The sequence below is a fragment of the Myotis myotis genome, unplaced genomic scaffold (genome assembly GCF_014108235.1).
Source record: "Myotis myotis isolate mMyoMyo1 unplaced genomic scaffold, mMyoMyo1.p scaffold_m19_p_2, whole genome shotgun sequence".
In the NCBI taxonomy this organism is placed as follows: Eukaryota; Metazoa; Chordata; class Mammalia; order Chiroptera; family Vespertilionidae; genus Myotis; species Myotis myotis.
In genome coordinates this window covers 89,107,859-89,125,640 of record NW_023416324.1, presented here as the reverse complement: position 1 = coordinate 89,125,640, position 17,782 = coordinate 89,107,859, and the positions used below count along the sequence as shown (strand labels likewise).

General features: G+C 50.0%; 1 protein-coding gene across 15 annotated transcripts in view; it reads left to right on the top strand.

Annotated features, from left to right (window-relative positions):
• RREB1 (ras responsive element binding protein 1) overlaps nt 1–16,818 on the top strand; it is a 194,817-nt gene extending 177,999 nt beyond the window's left edge. For 11 of the 15 annotated variants that reach the window (XM_036349144.1, XM_036349142.1, XM_036349140.1 and 8 more), the window contains 3 exons: nt 6,106–6,270; nt 11,460–12,269; nt 13,533–16,818. In XM_036349144.1, the coding sequence (XP_036205037.1) occupies nt 6,106–6,270; nt 11,460–12,269; nt 13,533–14,041 (1,484 nt within the window). In that variant the 3' untranslated portion in view covers nt 14,042–16,818. The remainder of the gene's footprint in view (nt 1–6,105; nt 6,271–11,459; nt 12,270–13,532) is intronic. The other 4 variants (XR_004973991.1, XR_004973990.1, XM_036349147.1 and 1 more) reach the window with 4 other exon arrangements.
• The last annotated feature ends 964 nt before the right edge of the window (nt 16,819–17,782 follow it).

Genomic DNA, 17,782 nt, shown 5'->3' with positions numbered 1-17,782 from the left:
AGTGCCCATCAGCAGATGAGTGGATTAGAAAACTATGGTACATCTACACAATGGAATACTACGCTGCTATAAAAAAGAAAGAACTCTTACCATTCGCAACAGCATGGATGGACATGAAGAGCATTATGCTAAGTGAAATAAGCCAGTCAGAAAGATAAATAACCCATGATATCACGCATTTGTGAAATATAATGAACATAAACTGATGAACAAAAATAGATACAGAGACAGAGAAGCATCAAACAGACCATCAAACTTCAGAGGGATGGCAGGGGAGGGGAGGGGGGGACAGGTAAGAGATCAACCAAAGGGCAATGGACACAGACACTAGAGGGGTGAGGGAGTGTGTTGGGGGGTGGGGGTGGCCAGGGAAAGGTCAGTGGGGGGAAAGGGAGACATATGTAATACTATATGTAACACTTTAAACAATAAAGAATTTTTTTTAAAAAGTTACCATTTGTGAATCCAGTCATTTAGATTGCCTGGCTTTGGAATATCAAAATTTTCTAGTTGGTTTAAAATTTGGTAGCATCTGAAGCCAAACAAAGAGAATGGGAGGTTTGTTGAAGACAGGGTGGTGTGGGGTGGGTGTAAATACAAGCATGTTCTGCCACTTCTGCCTTCACAGTTCCTGTGCCCTGTGGCAGTGTCTGTTTCGGCCCCCTCCCTGACATCCTATATACTGTGTTCCTGTAGTGGGCCAGGTTGCAGGTCTTGACCCCTGTGGGGAGCATTCAGGGCCGATAGAGCAAACTTTCAGAGCTAGTCTTCACTGTCCCCTGAGGACGATGCTGCCCACATTGTGCCATAAGGAAATGGAGGTTTAGAAAGGGTAACTTGTTTTGATCAAATGAGTAATGAACAGTGAGCAAGAGAGCTAGAGTTCAGGGCTAGGGTCAGATCCCTGCAGCTGCCCCAGCGTCAGGGTGGTGTGGCCGCTGGTCCTCTATCTGAACTTGTATAGGCCATGCCGCCTCCCTCTCTGTATCCTCAAATGTCTCAGTGCAGGAGATTGGGAAGATGTTTGAGGAAAGGTTAGAAGACAGATGTGGACCAGAATACTCTATATCAGACACATAGTGACCACAGAATGGTGTTAGCCGCACGCACAGACACTCACAGAGGTCGGCGCCCATTGGGCTGTTAGCTTCTTTGCTGTTGCACTGCCTCAGCTTCAAGCAACAGTCTCGGCATTCCCTTTGTGAAGTTCTTTTATAGAGCCCTTGGCTGCGCCTGGTACTGAACACTCCCCATCCATCAAGTGAGGGATGAAGCTGGTCAGATCGCGCGCCCCCTCCTCCCCCTGCGGACCAGCAGTGTTCTGGAAGGCGGCTCTGCTGCTGAAGAAGCCGAGCTGTCTGTCCCCTGCTCCCCTGCTTTCTATGATGTCTCCCTCCAGGAACTTTGAAATGAGACTAAGGCTCACACATAAGAGAAATTAAACGTGGGCTCTGGGATGACCCTGTGAACAAGTGTCATACAGAAAAGAGGTTTTTGTGGGTTTTTATTGGAACATTAAAATCGAGCTGCATTTCAGCCAGCAGCTTCGAGGAACGTCCCATTTTAGGTTACATTTAGGCGACTGTGTCTGTATCTTGAGAGTCGGCCTTCTCCTGACCACTGGGCAGATGCATAGAATTACTACCATCGTGTCTGTTGTCTCGTAGACGTGTTTCCAGTCCACCCCAGCCCCCGAACAGGCAGCGTTGAGTAGACCAGGTGTTCAGGGATGACCTAGGGGTCACTGTTGCTGTGGGCGAGGAGCATCTGGTTTCGCCCTTTCTCTCTGCGTAGCTCAGGTTCTAGGAATTGTGTCTCAGGAGGAGGCTGGTGTTAGCTGTCAGATTTCATGTCCCCTGGTGTGCTCTCCACACCAGCTGAATCTCCTCCCTCTGCTCCTCTCCCTGCCACCGGGTCCTGTTGATCAGGGACATTTCCTGGCTCCTTGCCTTTCTCTGTCTGAACAGTGTTGCCTCTTTGGGTCACAGTTCCTTCCTTTTTCCCCTTGTGAGCATTTTGTGTGCTTTTAGGCCACAGGTGGGGGAGTGAGTGCCAGAAAAACACCGCCAGGCCACTCCTACCCGGTCCTCCTCCTTCCTCCTCAGAGCGCGGAGGTGCTGGGACCTGTGGGTCTCAGCTGCCCTCCATTTCCTGCATGCAGGGATTCCGGCTCCCTCACTTCCTCCTGATGGGTCTTTCTCCTTCTCTTTACCAGCCTAGGGCCCTTCCCACTCACCTCTCCTACCTGCTGCTCATGGGCCACAGGCATTGCATTTAAAATCAGTAAGATGTGCAAACCTCGGTGTGTAAATCACTTCTGACGCCAGGTGTGTTTGGCTCCTTATGACTTTCCTTTTAAGTGGCAGCTCTGGCCATTTAACGGAGCCAGCCTTGTGCACGCCTCTGCCAAATTCAGAGAGAGAAAGACCTTCACTGAGGGGTGGAGAGGTGGTGGAGAGAAGTGTGGGGTGTGAGGTCACATCATGAACCTTATTCTCGGTGTTTATTCTTCTGCTCTGTGTTCCAGTGCCTGTCAGATAGTACTGTTGACTATAAAATTTCTCTCCTCTTGTTTTGACTGTTCTATGAGAGTGGAAACTGGCTGGCGATGGTTTGTATCACGTTGGGGTGGAGGGTCATCTCAAGTCTTGGGCACATAGGTAACTCCTTGTGGTTACAGGTACATTTTAAAACACCCCTCCTAAAGCATTTATTTGTGGCAGTTACCAAGTAAATGAAATCATTTGATGCTTTCCCTATAGCTTACCAGGGAACACGTTTGAAACCTGTACAGTGTAAGTGCTGGAGGGCTCGTGTTTTCCTCTGTCCGTGCAGCCCGGAAAGCACGCTGCTACTCGAAACGTAAGACTGGCAGTGAAATGTGAACTTTAAAGACTCCCGTTAGTGTCCCTTTGGGAATCTTCATAATGCGATACAGTAACTTTGGTGTCATTATTTTGTTCTCTGAATTTAGCATTAATATAAAGCGCCATCATGGGACATCAGCCTGACTGTCCAACCCAGCTTAACAGTGAGACACTTACCCACTTGAAAATCACAGAGTAAAGCATGGAATTAGGTAGAAGCAAGAAACCAATTGTTTTATTTAAAAGCAACAATCGTATCACAGTTAATAGTCATAGCTCTGACTTGTCTGCTCTCGGCCCAGTTCTCTCCCTCTCATCTGGCCTGAATTTTGATAATAAAATGTTAAAGGAAAAGTGTATTTTTCTTACTTAAAACAGAGTCCAAATAATTATTAAATATTTTCAATTTTTAGTGAAAAGCAGGAATAATGGGAGGGTATACAGTTAACATTAACATACTTTTAAAACTAGTCTTTACTTAAAAGTGTGATTTTTTTTTTTAGGTCATTTTTCTAATTTTAGCAGAAACACCTACTGGGCTCTGTGAAGGTAAAGTGTAGGGTAGTTGGAGGGCTCTGCTGAGGCTGTGGGCCCTGGTGGAGCTCCTACGAGTGTGTGTGCCAGGTTCCTGGGTCTCGGATCCCACCTCCCAGGTTTCACATTCCCTGGGCTTTGGTTGTTCTAAGCATCTGTATTCTTTTTTTTTTCTTTTTTAAAAATTAATTTATTTTTATTGAGTTTATTGGGGTGTCATTGGTTAGTAAAATCACATAGGTTTCAGGGGTACAGTTCTATAATACATCACCTGTGCAGGCATCTGTATTTTTAAAAAGCTCCATGGTGATTTGGACCATTGCTGAAGGAGTCTTTCAGCTCGGGAGGGAATGAGCGCCCCTTTCTTTGGTTAGTGTTGATGCTTGAACTTGGCGGGGCAGTGATTCTCGTGGTGCTGAGTCATACACCCCTGATCTGAGGTCTGCATGAATGGCACCCCAGAGTTGTGAGACTGGGAGATGATGATGATGGTCCTTTCTTGCTCTGCAAGGCCCGAGGGGCAGGCCTGGGCTGGTCCCTGCACTAATCCAGGCCTCCATGCACAGCTGTCTCAGTGGAGACGGAAAGGCCCATGATTGGTGTTTCAGCAGAAGTGTGCAGGTTGACTTTCCTGCCTCTTCTTTTTGTTTCTTTTCCTAATCCACAGTCATAATCACGTCATCAGTTAACCCAAAAATGTCCTTTTGAGCTACTTTTTCCCAGTCTAATCCAGTCTGGATTCATGCATTGCATTTAGTATCATGCCTTTTTGGTTTTTATTTTTATTTTATTTTATGGTTATTATTTTTTATTCCCATCCTCTCACCCTCCTTCCCTTTGGCAACTATCAGCTTATTCTCTGTTTCTGTGGGTCTGTTTCTGTTTTGTTTATGTATTTGTTTTATTTTAAATTCCCTCTAGGTTCCCTCTGTGTTGTCACAAATACCAAGATTTCCTTCTTTTTATTGCTGAATAATATTCCACTGTATATGTACACCATATATATATATCACATTTTCTTTATCCATTCATCTATTGATGGATGTCTAGGTTGCTTCCATATCCAGGCTTACTAGTAATGCTGCACTGAACATAGGGGTACATATATCTTTTTCAACTAGTGTTTTTATTTTCTTTGGATAAATACCCAGAAATGGAATTGCTGGATCATATGGCAACACTATTTTTTACTTTTTCTGTCATATTTTTAAAATATATTTTTCTTGATTTCAGAGAGGAAGGGAGAGAGAGAGAGAGAAACATCAGTGCTGAGAGAGAATTATTGATCAGCTGCCTCCTGCATGCCCCCTACTGGGGATCAAGCCCACAACCCAGGCATGTACCTCCACAGGAAATCAAACCCTGACCTACTCGTTTCATAGGTCGATGCTCAACCTCTGAGCCACACAGGCTGAGCTATCATTTCTTAACATGTGCATCTCATTGTGGCATTCCCAAGGTTACAAGACAGGCATACTGGGCTGTAGGTCTGAAGTCCTGTTTTTTAGTACACAAACCTTTAAACTCAGAAACTAGGACCTTACAATCTGGAGATTGGGGAAAACAGAAGAATCCAGTGATGCAGTCAATGCTTTACTCCATCTTCTCTATCCTGAGGTCACCTAATCCTTTCCCTTCTCCCCTTCCTCCTTCCTTCCTACTTTCTGTCCACACTTTCTGCTCTGGTTCTTGCTTTCTTTGTCATTCATGCAAACAAGGAACAAGTTGCAGAGGGGCCTGGCTCGCATTTTAAAACATCATGTTTACAGTACAAAAGGAATCCAAATGAAAGGAGAGGATAGGCAAACAAATAAGATATAGTTATTTATTTATTTATTTATTTATTTATTTATTTATTTATTTATTATTTTTAAAGAAAAGATAGGAAAACCATAGCAGATGACCTGGGGAGAAAGATGGGCATGCTCCTCTCAGCAGGTGACCCCATGGTGGAGTTGGTGGGGAGGGGCTGTTGAGTGGAGCACATGGTCTTCTAGTGTGGACTCAGGATATGTTAGTCACTTATTCACAACTCGCAGGATCTTAGAGCAGGAACAAAGAAGCTTTCTTACGTGAGCAGACCTCCTCTGACTAGGGACACAGTGAACTTGGGCAGAGGTCACTGCAGGATGGCTCATCCAGTCAGCCAGGGGGAGACCTGCAGAGTCAGAGCTCCCCACCTGCCTCCTCTGTGGGAGGCCAGGCCCATGTAGGTCAGGAAGAGGAGACCCCTCCAAAGATACCAGGGGTTCCAGATTCCTGCAGGAGGGCCTGGCGTCCCTCCGATTTCCCAGCATGGGTAGCACTTGCGTTGCGAGAAGTTATGAAAAGCTGTGTCTTCTCCTTGTGACAAACTCCAGCTGTTTCTTGCTGTGCCCTAAGATCCCTGCACTCACTCTTTGTTGTTACTATTTAAGGTTTTAACTGTGATATTGTCGTTTTACTTTAAACATGTGTGTCTTGGTCTCATTGTTAACTTGTAGTACTTTGAAGTCATTCCATCCCACTCAGACTAAGGGAAGATGATCATTGACTTGTTTGTGTTCAGTATTTTTTTTAATGTGTTTTGTTTATTTTCTTTAAAGAATCGGGTGGAGGAGGGGGAAGCAAATGCCAGTAATCCCAGAAGAATGAATCAAAAGCGACTTTTCTTTTTCATTGCAGTAGAAAGCCAGATAAATATCTATTTTTTTTCCTGCTTCAGGTCAGAAACCCTTCCCTTGTCAAAAATGCGATGCCTTCTTTTCTACCAAATCTAACTGTGAACGCCACCAGTTGCGCAAACATGGAGTTACCAACTGTTCCCTGAGAAGAAACGGGCTTATTCCCCAGGCAAAAGAGAGTGATGTTGGACCCCATGATAGCACAGGTAGTGCTTCCAGGTGATGGAGAGGAGAGGGACAGAGGAGAGCCCATTGGTAGCCCGTTAACTTCCTAGCAAACTTTGGCCCTTGGCGCATGCAGGGCAGCCCTTCCCTCCTCCCTGTAGGACTCCAGTCAGAAAGGGGCCCTGCAGAGCATGCAGCAGGGTCACCACGTGGGAGACCAGGGCAGTGCCCCTGGAAGGCTTTGCTGAGCTGGCAGGGAAGAGCTGTCACCCCTCCCCCACCCCCTCCCAGCAGACCCCTTTGTTCAGGCTGTGGGCCCTGCTGGATGTGGGATATGAGGAAGGGTATACAGTTTTAGCTCTTGGTAGCAACATTTCTAAAAGGGATGTGAAACTTTAAAGGCTTGGGGTGTTGTCTTCTCCAGCCCCAGCCTCTACTGCCAAATTCTCCAGAGCAGGGATGGGCTACACAGATGTCAGGGCATGGCAGGAACTAGGGATGCCCAGCCCTTGGCAGGGAGGGTGGGTGTTTTTCTTTTCATTAACTCTCTTCCCAGTAAAACAAAACTTGGTCTTGTTTGAAAAAGCACTCTGCATGTCCTTTCCTTAATCACATCTCTGCCTGACCTGGATCCGGTGATTCTCTTGTGCTGATACGCGCTTCCTTCCTCCAGCCCCCCACAGAGCAATTAACACTGCCCAGTGCTCTCCTGCCACCCTTTCCCCTTACAGCTTCTGCATTTACTCATGTCCTCTATTCAGTACATTTTTTCATCTCCAAATACTGGGGTTTAGCACCCCTCATCCCCTCAAACTAAAAAAAATTGGCTGCTGCAGGTCACTGAGACACAGCTAGCTGGCCGTTGGTTGATAACAGTCTCACAGGTATGGATTCAGTTCTGCAAATCTTGGAAGCTTGAGGTTCCCCCACTGCTTGAAGCAGATGACTGTTCCCTCAAAATGTATTTATTTTTCTAGAGTTGTAATTGTGTCCTGTGCTGCTCTCTCTCAGACTTCGGTGGGGATGGGGAGCTGTGGTGTCCGGGAGTCCTTCCCCGCTTGTCAGATTGACTAGAGGGGTCGCCTTTAATCCCAGGCCCCCTCATCCTTGTCTCAGTTACTGAGGGAGGGATGCATCTGGATGGGTAGCTTATCCAGGAAGAGGATGTGACCCGGAACCCTCTGCCTTCTCCCCATACCTCCCACCAATCCCTAGTGAAACCAGCCCTTAAACGGCTAGGCCCTCTTCTTAAAATCAACCCCTCTAAAGGGTATAAAAATGTTGGCCAGCTTCCATTCCCACATAATTTGCCAAAATCTTTGAGTAAAGTTGTGGACTCCTACGGAATTCTGCCATGACTTGGATCCCCTTGAGCAAAAGGAAGTGGATGACCTGCTGGTCGGCCCCCAGGAAGCCCCAGCAACGCTGTCAGAACTCGAGTTAGCTGCACAGGATGGCTCTTAATGCTCAGCAGTGCGCGCTGAGGGGCCTGGTGGCAGCCTGGCTTAGCAGCAGCTCTGTGCCTCTGCCCACAGTGGTGCCGGAGGAGGGAGAGAAGGGATAACGGAGGTGGTGGAGGGGTGCCCTTGGTTTCGGGGTTTGCAGACAGGTCATAAAGTCTAAGAACGAGTGGCAGATGCACATGAGCTCCCCTTCCTTCCGGGTCGCGCTGAAGAGCCAGCCTGGGACTCCGGCTGCAGTCTGAGGTGCAGACACCCCGCGAATTGGAGTGTGTGTCTTAGCTTCCATTCAGCACCAGGTTTTACATTGTGGTGGGTTTAGTTTTTAAATTTGCAGTTAAGAGTTTTGTTTTTCCAAGTTCTGTCAGAGTCCTTCCTCATCTCCGCCCTGTAGGTTTTCTTTAAAGGAAAAAGCCTCTGGAAAAAGAATTCACTGCAAGTTGTAATGTGAAACCAGCAAAGAGAAAATATATGGTTGGTTTAATTGTGGTCCCAGTCCATGCTGCGAAAGAGGACTGAGATTTAAGAAGGGGAGGGGAGAGGTTGGGGCGGTGGAGTTGACTGGCTTCAGGGAGCATTTTTAAAACCAGGTGAGCGTAATGGAGGGGTGAGTTTCCTTCGGGCGCTCCCTCCCATGAACTTGCAAGTAGGGCCTTAGAGGAAGACCATAAAAAACAAAGGCAGGAAATGACCAGGGAAGTTCTTGAGGGGTTTTCTAGGTTTATATGCCTGGGTTGCATTTTCTTAAAATCCCTAAACGTGTTTTATAACGAGGGTCTGACTTTTTCCATCACATAAGGTTTTTCACGAAACTACACCTAGGTTCCCCCAAAGGAATGCTGAAATGCTGTGATGGGGGCAGTTCTGCTTAAAGGGCATATTGCTCATTCAGAGTTCCACAAACTCCACTTAATTTTTTTTTTTTTTTTTGTGGGCAGAGGTACCCTGGCCCACTTGGCCCTTGGGGAATAGGTTTTTCCTCAGGCAATAGGGCCTTCTGTTTGTGGGCGCCTGCACACGACTTCTAAATCAGCTCAATGTGAAAGTTCTCAAATGCTTTCTTAATGGTGGCCGCCCTGCCCACCTGGGAGCCCAGGTGCCCGTGGGAAGACATACAGCACAGGACGGCCTTCGTGGGTGCAGCCTGGAGTACAGGCAGCAGCTCCAACAGCCTCGCCCCTGCCCAGTCAGATGCAATGTTTAGATGGGTCGCTTTTCACTTTGGCTGAGTAACTTGGAACTTCTAGGAGGCCGTAGATATTTCATTGTTGAGCTGGCATGGAAAGTCTCCACTTTCCCATGGCAGTTTTTTTAGATTTAGCATCACAAATGAGGGACTGATGAGGACAGAGAACTGCAGGTGTAAGGGAGGTAGCATCGCTTATAAAAAAAAGTCATCAGCTACCTGTCTTTAGAAGTGTGGGTGGCTGAGGAGGGCAGAGATCAAAATAGGATCTGCTATTATGATCTTGGTATTCATGAGATGATGAGAAGAGGTTCTATTGCTTCCAAGAATCACTAATAAAAATCAGTTGGGGTTGCTTGGAACTTGAAGGGCCTGGGCTGTCCTTTAAAAATCTCCCCCTAGTGGAAGTTTGCGGGAGCACAGCCAAGCCGCCTCTGTCCACCAGAGGAAGTGAGTCAGTCCGCCTTTCATTGACTTAAGGGTGAACGCTCCATTATTTTTTTAAATGTATATTTATTGATTCCAGAGAGGAAGGGAGAAAGAGATAAAATCATCAATGTTGAGAGAGAATCATTGATTGGCTGCCTCCTGCCCGCCTCGAGCCTGCAACCCGGGCATGTGCCCTTGACTGGAATCAAACCTGGGACCCTTCAGTCCACAGGCCGACGTTCTGTCCACTGAGCCAAACCAGCTAGGGCTGAACGCTCCCTTATTCACACGAAGGAAGGGCCCAGGAGTGAGAATGATCTGACCTTAGAATATTTACGTGGGCTTGGTTTCAGAACTCATTATGATTTTTTTCACGTTCGTCTTAATATATTTTCCAGTTAAACTTTAAAATAACCCATGTTCTTTGGTGAAAAATATTAACAATTAAGAAAACCTAGAATGTACTGGGGCAAGTAGGAAGTAGCCAGAATTTCAGCCTCTTTTTTTTTTTTAATATATTTTTATTGAGTTTTTACAGAGAGGAAGGGAGAGGAATAGAGAGTTAGAAACATCGATCAGCTGCCTCCTGCACACCCACCACTAGGGATGTGCCCGCAACCCAGGTACATGCCCTTGACCAGAATCGAACCTGGGACCTCTCAGTCCGCAGGCCGACGCTCTATCTGCTGGGCCAAACCAGCTAGGGCTAAGCCTCTTTTTTAAAATGTAACTACTACAGTAGTAAGCCAGCAAATATGACACTGAGCACTTTGTGATTTTTTTTTTTATTGTAGAGTTTATACCACAATCCATTTAATAGATGCTCCCTATTGGAATGATTCAAGAACATGAGCATCTGTCTTATCCTTGGAAGTAGCCTCGACATTGGGGTGTATAGCTCAGGATTCCTCTTTAAACTTGTGAATAATTCTCAAAAATCATTGTCAGAAATTTTAGTCACAGCATAATGATTTGTTTTCTTCTGAAACCTTTTGAGATAGACAGTGGCTGCCAAAAGATACAGGCAGAATGAAACCAGTGAAAGGGTGTAAGTTGGAGTGTTGAGCAGACGGTGGTACGTAAGCCGAAGGTGGTACGTAAGCTGAAATGATGAAGCCTGTGGCTCAGAGTGCTGGGGGGGTGGACATTGTTGTACGTGTGGTCACAGCAGGTGAGGGCCCAGGGCGGTGTGAGTGCTGGCTCACACTGCCGTCGGGCTCTCCTGTGCGGGGCACCTCTAACGTGTGTGCTCTGAAACAGTGCGTTTCATCGGCCTAATAAATTGGCCATTGGGTTATAGTCAATAGTAGGTCTCAGCAGACAGCTTCACTGTCGTAGACACAATGTGAAGGTCATTAGGCCCTTGTGTAAGCTGAAGGAAGACAGTGCTTCTGATAAACGCTACCACCGTGTGGTGCCGTTAGTATAGCCACAGTGCCCTCCCTCGAGAAGGCCTTACAGACTGATGGACAGTCCACATCTGATTTTGCTATGGCGAGTGAACAGGTAGGAATAAATGGAGAGACGGGAAGTGCTTCCACTCCCTCCGTGGGGTCCTGACAGCAGCCAGGGAGGTCCACTGGTGTGCCTGTGTCTCCTTTGCCTTGGAACTCCACCTGGAAATCGGGCATCAGGTGAGAGTGTGGACCATAGTGCACAGTATGTGCGTTGGGCCATTTTGTCATCAGACACCATGTTGGGGGTAGTCCCGTGTATGTTGCATGTTTATATGATCTCTGCATTCAAAAATAGCTTTTACAGCTCGGCTCCTTCAGCCTCCCTAGCGCTGTGAATCTCTGGAATGCACCACCTCTCCTCTCTCTGTTCCTTCTCTGTGCTGCCCTCAGTCACTCACACCTCCCTGGGGCCTGAACATCGCTGTGTGTGGCAGGGGAGGGCACCGGGCGCCAGTGGCCAGCGCAGGAAAGCGGGGGCAGGGGTTCCAAGGCACAGCCAGCCCTGCGACCCTGGCCTGTGTGTATGTGGAGGCTCTTTCTGCCTTTTATAAATTAACTCCAGATTCTTTGGGCCCTCGGGGATGGATGTAGGGGGTGATGATTCAGGGCGGGTCCAGCTGAGATTCACGAAGGAGCCCTTGGAAGGGGCAGGTGAGGTGGCGTTTGGTTCAATCCATGCTCTGTGCTTGCTCCCACAGACAGCCAATCAGACGTGGAGACATCAGCTGCAGGAGGCGAAGTGCTGGACCTCACCTCTCGGGAGAAAGAGCGGCCGCGGTCAGAGGGGGGCCCTGAGCCCAGTCAGGTCAGAGGAGAGGTCCCCGGAGAGGAGCTGACTCGGGGAGCCGCTGAGCCCATGGAGGGGGAGGAGCAGGCCGCCGAGGAGAGCCCAGAGCCTGAGAAGCGTGGTGTGGAGGAGCGGGAGGAGGATGAAGAAGATGGCCCCGAGGAAGATACGGTCAGCAACAAGAGCCTGGACCTCAACCTGGCCAGCAAGCTGATGGGCTTCAAGCTGGCCGAGGGCGACGCCGGGGCCGTGCGCGGTGAGGGCTCCCCGCAGGACCAGAAGCACACCTGTGGCATCTGTGGCAAGAGCTTCAAGTTCCTGGGAACCCTGAGCCGCCACAGGAAGGCCCATGGCCGTGAGGTGCCCCAGGAGGAAAGCCCGCTCCCTCCGGAGGGCCAGGGCGAGAGCGGGGCTGCCGGGCCGGTGCCTCTGCCCACGGCCCCCGCGCTGGAGCCGGAGAAGCCCGAGCCCCCAGCCGAGGGGGAGGCCGTGTCAGAGGGCCCAGCAGAGAAGCCGGGCGAGGAGGCCGAGGGCACCTCCGACGGGGAGGGTGCGGCCGAGAAGAAGTCCTCAGAGAGGAGCGACGATGACAAGAAGCCGAAGACAGACGCCTCCAGAAGTGTGACCAGCAAGGCGGACAAGAGGAAGAAGGTCTGCACTGTGTGCAACAAGAGGTTCTGGTCTCTGCAGGACCTGACCCGGCACATGAGGTCCCACACGGGTAAGGGCAGGCCCGGCCGTGGCCACTTTCAGGGAGGACCCGGTCCCAGGCCTGCGAAGGAGGCCGCCCTCCCCCGGAGCCAAAACAGAGGACTAACAAGCCTGCTCGTGCCTGTGAGCCCTGTAAACGGGGGATTTAACAGGCTGTTCTCTTAGCACCCGAAACGGATGGGCTCCTGCAGGGAGGCAGTGGAGTGGTCCCTCAGCAGTGCTGTCCTTGAAAGCACGTTGATCAGTCCCTCTGAGCCTCAGTCTTCCTGTCTCTAGAATGGGGGCGATGTCTGTCCCCTCAGATAAGGAGGGGAATATGCGTGCTGGGCGTTTGGGCCCGTGGTCTCAGCAAGCCCTGAGCCTGGAAGGGGACTGCGGGGTGTGGCCTGGGACAGGCAGTAGGGATAGGTGCTCTTTTTGGAGGCACCTGGGTTTGTCTTTTTACTAACCTTCAGGTGGGAAGGGGGCACCTTGGGGGCTTTTCCTGTCTGTCTGGGCTGCTGCATGGCCGTCCGGGTCTGCGCTGCACAGGCCCTTACTCCTGGGACTCACCGGCGGTTGAGGCTGCAAACCCCACAGCAGGGGCTGTTGTTTAGTAGGAAGGAGACCTGGATACACTCCTGAAGCCAAAAGATGCAAGCACATCGCCACCCCCTCCGCCCAAAGAACCCAACCCAGGCCCTGGTCTTCGTCTCGGCTTTCCTCCTCCCTCCCGGCCCGGCCGGCCGGGTGCACACCTCTGCTCCCCGCACACTGCCCCGCCTCATGCAGCCATTCTGCCCTGGCCTGGGGGCGGGGGTTGGAGGCTCTGGGCTGGTCCTCACAACAGAGAGATATTCTTGGGCTCCTGGCAGGTGGTGGTCTCAGCTGCTCACAGCCGGCTTGTGAGCTGAGAGAAGCCCCAGCTGCTGCATATCAGAACACGGAGTGTCTCCTGCCTTTGACTTGGGAGGTGCCCTGTCCGTAGAGCCTCAGAAACGTGCCTGTCCCTGTGGGAGGTGCCACTGCTGTCCTCATGGGGCTCTGGTTCCCGGATCAGTGTGTGGAAACCCGGGCTGAGGATGACAGGGAGGAATCCCGGGGTGGCACCTGGCGATCCTGCTTCCCCATTTTACCAATTCAGACGAATAAGAGGGTTTCCCTGTAAAGGAGGGCGTCCTGACCCTGCCACCCCACCCCTCGTCTTCCCCTCGTGGCTGCTTTAGTGTGGAGCTGAGAGGTGGTTCCTGGTGGCCTTACCATTAACAAACATTTCTTTCCCTCATTGCTCCAGGAGAAAGGCCGTACAAATGTCAGACCTGTGAGCGAACCTTCACCTTGAAACACAGCCTGGTTCGCCACCAGCGTGTCCACCAGAAGGCCAGGCACGCCAAACACCAGGGGAAGGACAGTGACAAGGACGAGCGGGGTGAGGAGGACAGCGAGAGCGAGTCCACCCACAGCGGCAACAACCCCGTCTCGGAGAACGAGGCGGACGCGGCTGTGCTAGCCAGCAACCACATGGCCGTCACCCGGAGCCGGAAGGAGAGCCAGGCCAAGGATGCCGGCCGCAGGGAGGACAGGGCCCCGGGCCGGACAGCTGGTGCCGGGCAGGCTGAGGCCGGCAGGAGTGCTCCCAAGGCCGCTCGCCCGGGCAGCCCCACGGAGCAGGCGCCTCAGGGTGACGCTGACCCAGAGAGCCCGGTAGCCCTTATGCAAGACCTGCTGGAGCTGAACGGCAAGAGGCCCGCCCACCCCATCCTGGCCGCCGAGGCTGCCTCGCCGCTGCTGGGAGTGGAATGACGGCTCCTCCTGCCCCCAGCACACCGACAAGGCCCGCAGAACCGTGTCCTGAGTCTGTTTCATGAGATTTCCTCAGTGCCTGTCAGCTGTTGGAGAGGGAGACGAGCAGGAAGGGCCGTCTCTCGGTGCCATAGCCTTAACCACGCGCCCGTGCGGGAGAGCAGCACGGACGATTCGAGTGCCTTAACTACTTACCAGTCCTTCAGTGTCGTCCTGGGTGTTGTGTTGTCCCAAAATGACTTTAAAAACAAAGCAAATATTTTAATGAATTATTGGAAAGGACCTTTTCATTTAAGCATTAACATTACTTCTGTGTTGGTGTGTGTGAGCTTGTTCTTGTTAATCTGATGGTAGCATTTGTTCTGTGAGCTGGAAACAGAAGAAAAACATGCCCTTGGATACTCATAGCCAATAACTGGAAGAAAATGATGTGAATTTTCATGTAAATTACCAGAGGAAATATGGATGAGATGCTCATTTCTCATATAGACCTTTTTCTTTTTCTTTTCTTTTTTTTTTTTTTTTTTGTCTGCTATGTGGTGGAGCTGTAATTTGGTCCTCGATATTGAGGATGTGGTGGATGGAGGTTTCCAATTTGGTTCAAGCCAAAACCAGGACAGATTCTAGCTTCGACCTCATACATGTTTTGCTCTTTCAGCATTAGACATGCTAGTTCCTGTTCAAGTTCCAAGACATTTGTTCTTAACTTAGAGAGAAGAGTTACCATGGCAACTTAATCTATGGAGAACATACACAGGTGTCATGTATCTGATTTCCCCCTTTCGGTATATATATTATTAATATTATTATTATTATTATTTTTAGTTCATCAGTTTGCTGGTCTCTGCAATAAGCAGAAACAAATGGGCAATATTTGTCCTGGAGACCTGGGTGCCCCAGGTCCTTGTGTAAGCGTCTGCCTGCAGCTTTCCTTGCCACCCTCGGGTGGGAGCTGTTCTACTGTACTCAGACAAGCCTTTCTTCCGGACTGCAGCGCCCGCAGGTGCAGGTCCTCCCGCGCGTGGCCGAGGAGCAGCTCAGGGGAGAGGGTGCATGCCCCCGGCTCCTGAGAAAGCAGGTGGTGAGGACCCACTCACCGGTCTTCTGCCACACCCAGCCAGGCCTCCCCTCGTGTGCTACTGTCATTTGCAAGGCGAGGAAATACTACTGGTAATGAAACTGCACGTGCAAGATTGAAGATGAGAAATTGATTTATATTGACCTTCCTGCGATTTGGGATTGGTGCTTGAAGATAGACTTGTTTCCAGTTTCTGAAATAAACTGAACCCCTGAGTGCAAAAAGGCAGGATTTTTTTTTTTTTTTTTTTTTTTTTTTTTGTGAGCATCCTAAGCAGGCAATACACTTCCTACTGTAGCTGAGCCCGTGCTCCGTGCTCAGCATCCTGACCTCCACTGGGACCCCGAGGACACCCGAGGCCTAGCGCTGGGCCTCCTGCGCTGCTCCACCCCTCACATCCTCCGCCTTAGCCCAGGGAGCCCCTGCCCTGCCGCCTCCCAGGACCCTCCTCCACACTCAGTGTAAGTGTGCAGACAGGCACACAGACCCTTCCTCACCAGTTTCTGGCGGCCAAAATCCAACCATCCAGACTTCAAAGGAAGCTATGTGTTCTTGAAATAATGAAAGTGGTATCTTTGCATGTGAAAGGAAAAAAGTTGAGGTATATATAATTCTTAACTGTATTAGGGATGTATGAACCAGTTTCAGAACAAGGTTTCATTTGCTCTAGGTGAAGACACGTCAGAGCCGATGGTCCCATTTCCCTGCGCACTTGGTGGGGCCTGCTTAGTTAAACCAGTTCATGCATCCCTTCATTCTTTATGACGATAGTTGTTATTTTCATTGTTGTTATTATTTGGGGTTTCTAGTGTTTTCTTTTCCTTTGCAACTCTCCACACTAAAACTCCCAGTATGTGGAGAGGCCGTGACACAAGTACGCTGCAGCGAGAGGCCGCAGAGCGAGGCGCCACGCTGTGCAGCTCGCAGGAATCACGATCGATTTAAAGCTTTATTTAGCCGCCTCTGCGCCCTGTAGTCAGTATGGTCTTGCCACGTTTTATTAGTGAGGTTGAGAAATGGATTGTTTGTTGTTCTGCCCCTCCCCCAATATTAAACTGTGAAATTTGTGATTTGTTTAAACTCTGGGTGAATCATAGCTTAGTTTGCATGTCCAGCTAATTTGTTTCTATTCATTTTGTTTGATTCTCTTTCTCCTCTCAGGGCTTTTACAAAAAAATATATATATATATGGATCTTCTGAAAAGTTTTTTGAGGTGCAAGTTTTTCTCTTTTTTTTCTCTTTGATTTGTGGACGCAATGCTGAGATTCAGTCACTACATGAAACTCTGGCTGTGAAAAACAGCAAAACCCCGGAGGGCTGCTTTCCCAGCGGCCGGGGGAGCTCTGTGGCAGTCGGATGATTCGTCGTACCTTCAACTCTCTGTTCGCCCCTTTTCTCCTCTCTTTTCTTCAAGAAGGAAGTGATCCTAGTGATTTCAGCCCATGCATTACACAGGAAACAATAATAAATGTAGAGTTCATATTTTTCTAAAGGGAACTTAAAAACTGCTGCTACATGTTATGTGCAAAACTGGTTTATGCCACATGAACAGAATCACAAGATTAGTTTTGGTACTTTTGTTCCTCTTTGTATTCAGTTGTATAATACTTCCAAATTCAAAATGAGAAGAAACGCTGTTCTGTATCAAACCATCTAAGCAATAAATGTCATATTTTAAAAACGACAGATTGCTTGCCACACGGTTGTCCTGTGATTTGCTGTAACCCTGTCAGTTTGTCCTGCTTCCCGGTACCTGGTGGCCCTGGAGCTCAGTTGTGGGGCGGCCTGGTGACAGAGTCTGGAGGAGCCCGCTGCTGATGTGACTTAACCCCCAGTGCACATGGCCCCTCCCAGGCCAGGGGCTGCCCTGTGGTTTAGCAACAGCTAAGGCTGGGGACTCTGTTTTCTGGGCAGCGACTCCTGAGACGTGCGCTGTGCCTTTTCCTTCTCTCGCCAGTTACAAGGGAGCCAGTCGCCCCTGGGTGGGGGAGGGCCTGTGATTCAAGGGAGGGGCTGGACGGCGTGATCCCAGGCCTTGGGGACAGCAGGTCCGAAGTTCTGCCCTTAAAGCAGCGAGTAGGCAGAGTCCTGAATGTTCTCAGCCGGGAGCTGTTCTCACACAGCAACTGTGGAGGAAGCTGAGCTCAAGGGGAGCTAATTGTAGAGGATGTTCAGTGCACTGACCACGCTGGGCCCTGAGGGCTGGTCACAGCAGGATGAGAGCTGCAGGGCTCTGGTCTGAGGCTTCCTCTGCTGGGCCTGCTGCCCCCACACTCACCAGCCACACACACACAGCCCCCCCACACTCACCAGCCCCGCACACAGCCCCCCCCACACACACCAGCCCCACACACAGCCACACACACACAGACACACACAGCCACACACACACACAGCCACCCACACACACAGCCCCCCCACACACACCAGCCCCCCACACACACAGCCACACACACACAGACACACACAGCCACACACACACACAGCCACCCACACACACAGCCACACACACACAGCCACACAGCCCCCCCCACACAGCCCCCCCACACACACAGCCACCAACACACACAGCCCCCCACACAGCCACACACACACAGACACACACAGCCACACACACACAGCCACACACACAGCCCCCCACACACACAGCCACCAACACACA